General features: G+C 47.4%; 1 protein-coding gene across 1 annotated transcript; it reads right to left on the bottom strand.

Moving 5' to 3' along the window:
- Positions 1-339: 339 nt before the first annotated feature.
- LOC135507395 (glutathione-specific gamma-glutamylcyclotransferase 1-like) lies at positions 340-7247 on the bottom strand. The gene is made up of 3 exons (XM_064926943.1): positions 7074-7247; positions 6699-6734; positions 340-1098 (listed from the first exon to the last, which is right to left on the bottom strand). The coding sequence occupies exons 1-3, from the start codon at positions 7245-7247 to the stop codon at positions 733-735; spliced, it is 576 nt and encodes a 191-aa protein (XP_064783015.1). The 3' UTR covers positions 340-732.
- Between the last annotated feature and the right edge of the window lie 1404 nt (positions 7248-8651).

Raw genomic sequence — 8651 nt, 5'->3', positions numbered from 1 at the left:
CTTCATAGTTGTTCAAATCACTAGCTTCCTTCATTTAGATAGGCTCCCAATTTCTCTACATAAGACATATCTCTTGTTGCTGGGAAAAGGTAGGATGTTGTTATATAGCTTTAATAATCTCAGACTGCATGGTGTAATGTTAAGGTGAAACTGTGGTATGCCACTGAGGTAAAGGTTACATTTTCTGTTTTATATGAGTACATTCTTCTGTCAGCCAGCCTCTATGTCGTCATAGTAAAAGACCCTAGGAGTCTTGTACGCAATGCAAGACTACTGTATGATTAAGTTATTCTTTGATATGTAATCAAAGTATACAATAAATGCTGTTCATGGCTATACTAGAAAGCAGATTTGTGTACAAACATAGTCCTTACTAACCAAGTTACTGGGAAAGGTTAAGGTGAATTCTGTCACCATTTTTGCACAAGATTGCAGGAAATATAAGAATTTCAGATTTCCCTTTACACACCTTGTAGAGAAACATAAGGCACCGTACTTGTAATCTCATTGCCCATTAACCTAAAACATTTCAATGTCACAAACAATGGACAACAAAAACAGTGATCATGACATGTTGACCCTTTTTATGAGTTATAGTGACTCGCACTCTCTTCATATTGTCATTGTCTTCACATTGATCATATTAACAAGTAGGGTTGCGCGTGTCGTAGCATTGAGTGGTCGTATCGTTGGTCTTATGTGAGTATCACTGGTATCACTGGCCCTGGTAGTTCAGATGAGCAGAGCCAGGGCGGCTGCCTCTATGGAGAAGAGATGGTCATCCTCTACCTCAGGACAGTACAGCCTCATGAACTCAGCCAGGCGAAGGAGGTACTCTATGTTGTGGCCCGTGTTGCCTCTGCAGATGGCAATCTGAGAAGCTATCTCTGTGGGAGTGGCAGGCCCAAGATATATGGGGTTGTCAGAGGTGGCGATGTAGACCAGGGCAAGCAGAGACCCTTGGCACTTCTCTCTGGGAGTGAACTCCACCATCTTGGTGGCGTAGCCCCCCAGCACAGCCTCTCTCACATTCAGATACTGCAGAGACTCGTCCATTTGGGAGTCGGTGACCTCGTAGGCTACCCCCCAGGTGCAAGCCTGCCGTAAGAAGAGATGGATGTTAGACTGGGGCAGGAGAAGTAGGTAATCAGATTGAATATATAGAATATATTGATAATTTTGACTAAGACACGCACCTACAGCAAGACATCAATATCACCTGAGAAAGTATATGAGCCAGCGAAACAGCAACCCTCTGTCTTAGCACGTGAAGCCCGTGTATCTAATGCTCTATGGCCAAAAAGAGTATGAAGTGTTATTATTTTTGGCCAAATAGCATCAGATACATGGGCTACAGATACTAAGAAAGAGGGGTGCTGTTTGCCTCGCTCAGATGCTTTCTCTGGTGAAATATTTTCTGCCTCTCGCGAAATGAAGGACAATTATTAAACATAGATAGACACAATGAGAAATCATACATTTTTGGGGAAGCCTCGCTGAATACTGAATACACACCACTTTGTAGGCTGAATATCATTCCACTTACGGTGTTTGTAATAGATGTCCGTCTATTCAAATTGCAGGTGCACAGTGCACTGTTCAGATGCTGGACTTATTTTGGAGTAGATGAACATGCGCAGGTAACCTACTTCAAGGAGTAGTTCACTATTTTACAACTTGATGTTAGATGGTTCCTCACTCTGAAAATAGTCTATGGGCCAAGAGAAACTGTAATCCATTGATCAGTTTTCTTTAAACAGCCACTACAAACTTCAACTAACTTTAGCCAACACAAGCTAACAATCAATGGAAGTGCTGGATGTTTAAAAAAATGTATGTCCAAATCACCTGAAATCAATTCAAATCAACTCCCTATTTGGTTTGATGGTACTTAAGGTGGTACGTTGGCCATTAAAAAAAAACATGGTCACATGCCCCCATCACTTCCATTGATTGTTAGGTGTGTGGTGGCTAAAGTTAGCTGAAGTTTGTAATGGCTGTTAATAAAAGAAAACTGAACCATTGACTACAGTTTCTCCTTGACCCATAGACTACTTTCAGGGTGAGGGACCATCTAACATCAAGTTGTAAAATAGTGAGCTTCTCCTTTAATCTACTTTTTGAAGTGATTTGTTTGACAATCAGATAAAAACATAATGGCTGGTTGTGTTCATGACACATTAAAAGGTCAAAGTTCAATTACATGTCTTTACTATAAAGCCCATAAAAAATAGAGACCCCTCTAATATCACAGTATAATTTGCACTCTGGATGCCACTTTCAAGTGAATTTACAGATGTATGCTAAAATCCTTATATCAAATCCTGACCTTGAATCCAAAAACTGTAACAGGTGTTTTGAAATTGATGTATGATTTATTTGATCAGAGAAATGTACAAAACCTAAGCTCAAACATTTAATGTGTTGAACCAAAAAATACACCTTGTGTCACGAATATCACCGAAGGTGGCTCCCCTTCCCGTTCGGGTGCCACTCGGCGCTCGTCGTCGCCGGTCGACTAGCTGCCACCGATCCCTTTTTCCCCTTTTCGTTTGGTTTTGTCTAATTGGTTTCACCTGTTCCTTGTTGGGTTTTTTGGGTTGGGGTTATTTAAGTTCGGTTAGCCCGCCTGTGTTTGTGCGGGCTTGTTACTGTTATGTCAAGAGGTGTTCCTGATTATTGTTGGGTTTTTCCGCTGTCCGGTGGGGTACCAGTTTGTACTTGGGTAGAGTGTATTACGCCTGTGTTCGGCGTCACCCATTGTACGTTTTTTCCCGAATCCTCTGCTCTCTGCGCCTGACTCCACACCCATCACTCTTCGAGAATTACAGAAGCCCGCACCAAAAGTATGGAGTCAGCAGGAGCAGCGACCACCCCTCTCCCTGCGATGGAGGAGTGTGTCCTTCATCACACGTCCATCCTCCATCGCATCGGATCAGCGCTGGATCAGATGATGGAGAGGATGGACCGCTGGGAGAGGAGTGGTCTCCCTACTTCCCCTCCAAGCCTCCCACCTGCAACGCTACCATCTCCTCCAGCGATATCCGGCACCAGCGCCCTGCGTATGACGCCTCCGAGGGAGTACGATGGAGCGGCAGTGGGGTGCCAGGGATTCCTGCTCCAACTCGATCTTTACCTGGCCACCGTTCGGCCGGCTCCCTCGGACGAGGAGGGCGTGAGTGTCCTCGTCTCTTGCTTGACGGGTAGATCCCTGGAGTGTGCCAATGCCGTCTGGAATGGGCCCGACTCGGCGAGGGCCCACTACCCGGAGTTCACCCGCCGTTTTCGGGCTGTGTTCGATCACCCTCCGGAGGGCTGAGCGATGGGTGAGAGATTGTTCCATCTCAGGCAGGGGACGAGGAGCGCACAAGACTTCGCGCTGGAGTTCCGGACCTTGGTCACTGGAGCGGGGTAGAACGACAGGGCCCTGATAGACCATTACAGGTGTAGCCTGAGAGAGGACGTCTGCAGGGAGCTGGCTTGTCGGGACACTACGCTCACCCTGGACGAGCTCATAGACCTGTCGATACGGCTAGACAATCTGCTGGCTGTTCGCGGACGTTCTGAAAGGGTCCTGTCTGTTCCACCTCCTGGCCCTCCCGCTACCATACATATTGAGCTAGGGGGGGCTGCATCTAGGGAGACCGGAGGAGGAGGCTCCTTCTGCACCAGCTGTGGCCGGAGAGGGCACACTTCCGGTCGGGGTGGTCTGATGAGTGTTCAGGCAGGTGTTTAGGAGTTTTCATCGATGCGACGACGGTGGAGAGTCCAGACCAGGTTTCCACCATGCGCATTCCCACTGAGTATGCCGATTTGGCTATCGCCTTCAGTAAAAAGAAGGCGACCCAATTACCACCCCATCGACAGGGGGATTGCGTGATAAACCTCCAGGTAAACGCTGCACTGCCCAAGAATCATGTGTATCCTTTGTCCCAGGAGGAGACGTTGGCTATGGAGACATATGTCAAGGAAGCTCTGGGACAGGGGTACATTCGGCCCTCCATGTCACCCGTCTCCGAGAGTTTCTTTTTTGTGAAGAAAAAGGAGGGTGGTTGGCGTCCGTGCATTGATTATCGAGGTCTCAATTCCATCACGGTGGATTTTAGTTACCCACTACCTCTCATCGCTACGGCGGTGGAATCATTTCACGGGGCGCGGTTCTTCACGAAACTGGACCTCAGGAGAGCGTATAATCTGGTGCTTATTCGGGAGGGAGATGAGTGGAAAACCGCGTTTAGTACCACATCTGGCCATTATGAGTACCTCGTCATGCCGTACGGGTTAAAGAATGCTCCAGCCGTCTTTCAATCCTTCGTCGACGAGATTCTCAGGGACCTGCACAGACAGGGTGTGGTGGTGTATATTGATGATATCTTATTCTACTCCGCCACATGCGCCGCGCATGTGTCTCTGTTGTGCAAGGTTCTTGGGCGACTGCTGGAGCATGACCTGTACGTGCAGGTGGAGAAATGTGAGTTTTCCAAACAAGCCGTTTTTTTTCCTGGGTTATCGCATTTCCACCTCGTGGGTGGTGATGGAGTGTGACCGCGTCAAGGCCGTGCGTAATTGGCCGACTCCGACCACGGTAAAGGAGGTGCAGCGGTTCTTAAGGTTTTCCAATTACTACCGGAGGTTTATCCGGGGTTTTGGTCAGGTGGCGGCTCCCATTACCTCACTGCTGAAGGGGGGACCTGTGCATTTGCAGTGGTCGGCAGAGGCAGACGGAGCTTTTCGTCGTTTGAAGGCGCTGTTCACCGACGTGCCAGTGTTGGCGCATCCGGACCCCTCTTTGGCGTTCATAGTGGAGGTGGACGCATCCGAGGCTGGGGTTGGAGCCGTGCTCTCACAGCACTCGGGTACGCCACCGAAGCTCCGCCCCTGTGCCTTTTTTTCGAAGAAGCTCAGGCCGGCGGAGCAAAACTATAATGTGGGGGACAGGGATTGTTGGCTGTAGTTAAGGCCCTAAAGGTGTGGAGACACTGGCTCAAGGGGGCTAAGCACCCTTTCCTCATCTGGACTGACCAACGTAACCTGGAGTATATCCAAGCAGCTAGGAGACTGAATCATCGTCAGGCAAGGTGGGCCATGTATTTCACCAGATTTAGATTCACGATCTCGTATAGACCAGGTTCCCTCAACACTAAGGCTGACGCGCTGTCCCGTCTCTACGACACCGAGGACCGGTCCATCGATCCTACTCCCATCAATCCAGTGGCTAGGCTGGTGGCACCGGTAGTATGGGAGGTGGACGAGGACATCGAGTGGGCGCTAAGGGAGGAACCTGCGCCTCCACAGTGCCCGGAGGGTCGTAGGTACGTGCCGCTTGCTGTTCACCCAGGAATTTTGAGGACAGTGCAGGGTCTTAGGGGGAAGTACTGGTGGCCCACCTTAGTTAAGGATGTGCGAAGTTACAACCCCTCCCCGTTCCACAACGGCAGTGGTCCCATATATCGGTGGACTTTCTCACTGATCTTCCCCCGTCTCAGGGAAATACGACGATCCTGGTCGTTGTGGATCGGTTCTCTAAGTCCTGCCATCTTATCCCGTTGCCCGGTCTCCCTACGGCCCTACAGACTGCGGAGGCTCTGTTCACCCACGTCTTCCGGCACTACGGGGTGCCCGAGGACATCGTTTCTGATCAGGGTCCCCAGTTCACATCCTGAGTTTGGAAGGCGTTTATGAAACGTCTGGGAGTCTCGGTCAGCCTGACCTCGGGGTATCACCCGGAGAGTAATGGGCAGGTGGAGAGAGTGAACCAGGAGGTGGGTACGTTTCTGCGGTCGTATTGCCAGGACCGGCCGTGGGAGTGGGCGAGATACGTCCCCTGGGCTGAAATGGCCCAGAACTCACTACGCCACTCCTCTACCAACATGTCACCATTTCAGTGCGTGTTGGGGTACCAGCCGGTCCTGGCACCATGGCATCAGAGCCAGACTGAGGGTCCTGCAGTGGAGGAGTGGGTGCAGAGTCTCAGAGGTGCTGAGTCCCGGTGGGGGACATATTGGATCCATCTATGCTGAGGGAGTTCCATCGCCTCCATTCGGATCGCCCTGCGCCTCGCCCTCCGGGTGGTCCTCGAGGCCCGGTGTCGGCGCGCTGCGGGAGCCACACGTGGGGGGTGGGGGGGGTGGTACTGTCATGAATATCAACTAAGGTAGCTCCCCTTCGCGTTCGTGTGGCGCTTGGCGGTCGTCGTCGCTGGTCTACTAGCTGCCACTGATCCCCTTTTCCCCTTTTCGTTGTCTAATTGGTTTCACCTGTTCCTTGTTGGGGTTTTTGGGTTGAGGTTATTTAAGTTCGGTTAGCCCGCCTGTGTTTGTGGGGGCTTGTTACTGTTATGTCAAGAGGTGTTCCTTATTATTGTTGGGTTTTTTCGCTGTCCGGTGGGGTACTAGTTTATACTTGGGTAGAGTGTATTATGCCTTTGTTCGGCGTCACCCGTTGTACGTTTTTCTGTTGGACATTAAAGCATTTTTTCCCGAATCCTCTGCTCTCTGCGCCTGACTCCACACCCATCACTCTTCGAGCGTTACACCTTGCATCGATTAAGGTTCAATATGTTATGACCCTCCCCCCCGCCACTGCCAGTGTCAATGTATTTTACAACACAAAGTACAGTACTTATTCATGGTAGACAGGATCAAAACAAATGTGAGCTGTAGGTGTGTTCTGGGTTATTTTGAAACAAAGCCACTTACATCATGATCTTCCACTAAAGTCACCACTCTACCTGGCTGTGGAGGATAAGGACCATAGAGATAAGCACAGAGATTAATAGAGCACATGAGGATCAATGCACAGTCAGCATTGTTTTACCAATTAATTTCTACTTAGGCTAGACAAGCCTACTACACGTGAGCCTATCAGACTAGGTATTTGTGGCCATGCCAGACCTTTATGTATGTTGACATTTCCATAACCAATATGTTTGCAACACAAATCAGACATTTTTTATTTGACTTTTCATTTGACTTCCCACCTTCTGAAGCTCAACAGTTTGATCTGAGATAATATTATGTCTGTCTACAGCAGCAGCAAATACACTGATTGTATTTCTGAAGGTAAAGACTTACCAAGTCTTTGTCTCCTCGATGAAAATTGTCCCCATGCCAGAAGCGTCTACTAAATCCTTTGATATAGCCGACGTAGTTTCTCTTGTATTTGAAGTCTGGTTTCCAGACTAATGAGCCATATCCGAATATCCACAGGCTGGGTTTTTCTGATACAGTAATGTCCAGTAGCTTCATTATGGTTAGTTGGTCAGGTGCAGGTAATATGTAAGAGAATATGTAAAGTATTGCCTATTTTCTTCTGTCAAGAAATAGCCCGCTGGGCACACACTGGTTGAATCAAAGTTGTTTCCACGTTGAACCAAAGTGGAATAGACGTTTAATTGAGGTCTGTGGCCAGTGGGAGCTGTTATACGATGTTACCGGTGGAGCTCACTCTCCTTTGTAGATGCATTCCGAAGCATGAGACCGCTGAACTACACGCTATAAATGCATTTTGCCGACCATGGTTTTTCCTAGGCGTTTCGAATAGTCTTGCTAATGCGTAATAACCCTATCATAGCCTACCCAAAGATGTTGATAAATGTAAAAGAGCTGATGCATAGACCTAGTATCTCTCACCGCAATTTATATCTGTACAATCAGTTTGGTGTGTCTATCAACCAATGTGCAGTACTACTACAACAGTATATTGGTGTACAGACAGACACGTGTATGTGTTGTGGCGGGATGTCAGACCAAGACGTTGCTGACCAATGATATCATAGAAGAGGTCGTACTAAAAGTACAAGCCGACCAATTAGAAACCTTATCGAGCACAAAACATTCTCTGAAATCCTGTTTTCGAACGTTACAATGTTGCTATAACAACATATTTGACGAACAGACACTGACAAACAATAACATGGGATTATATGAGTGATCTGTAGGGGAGAGTGGTGAAAATTGAGCCAAATGCGTAAATTGAGCCACCACTGTTTCTAGGAAACCATAAACAAAATTAATAACTTGACCAAATATTTAGGATGAGGTCATCATTTCATGGAGTCTGTGAAGGAAGAAACCACATGGCATGGAAAAAGAGTTAAGCAAATTGGGTCCCCAAAAATATTTGCACGAAGTCAAATTATTGTATTGTGTTAGAGGTTTCAGGATCCTTGTTTCTAAAATGTTTAGACATTTTTTATTTTATTTAACCTTTATTTAACTAGGCAAGGCAGTTAAGATCAAGTTCTTATTTACATTGACGGCCTACCAGGGAACAGTGGGTTAACTGCCTTGTTCAGGGGCAGAACGGCAGATTTTTACCTTGTCAGCTCGGGGATTCGATCCAGCAATCTTTCGGTTAAAATGATTAAAAGACTAAAAAAGTGGTCTCTTGGCACAACTTACCCCAGGTATGCCGAGAGACCACTTTTTTTTGGACAAGCTATGTTTTCAAAACTGAAATGTTTAAATTAATTCTGATTATTCCAGGGAAATATATGTGGATAGCTTTGTCAGACAATAATACTATTTCTATTGACGGAGTAATGCTGAATGGGAAGAAAATGTCTCAATTTACCCAACTCTCCTCTACTGTCTGAATTGATTTTGAGCATCACAACTGTTTTGATGAGAGGGGATTTATTAAGTGTGTAG

Source organism: Oncorhynchus masou, chromosome 21, assembly GCF_036934945.1.
Source record: "Oncorhynchus masou masou isolate Uvic2021 chromosome 21, UVic_Omas_1.1, whole genome shotgun sequence".
NCBI classification, from domain to species: domain Eukaryota; kingdom Metazoa; phylum Chordata; class Actinopteri; order Salmoniformes; family Salmonidae; genus Oncorhynchus; species Oncorhynchus masou.
Note: the sequence above shows the minus strand (reverse complement) of the source record. Positions and strands in the feature narration are given on the sequence as shown.

Excerpts from the sequence above, each read along its gene's own strand:
- LOC135507395 (XM_064926943.1), bottom strand. The coding sequence starts at position 7,247 with ATGAAGCTACTGGACATTACTGTATCAGAAAAACCCAGCCTGTGGATA. Across the intron at positions 6,735-7,073 it reads ATCGAGGAGACAAAGACTTG|CCAGGTAGAGTGGTGACTTT; the intron begins GTAAGTCTTTAC and ends TATCCTCCACAG. Across the intron at positions 1,099-6,698 it reads CTTTAGTGGAAGATCATGAT|GCTTGCACCTGGGGGGTAGC; the intron begins GTAAGTGGCTTT and ends TTCTTACGGCAG.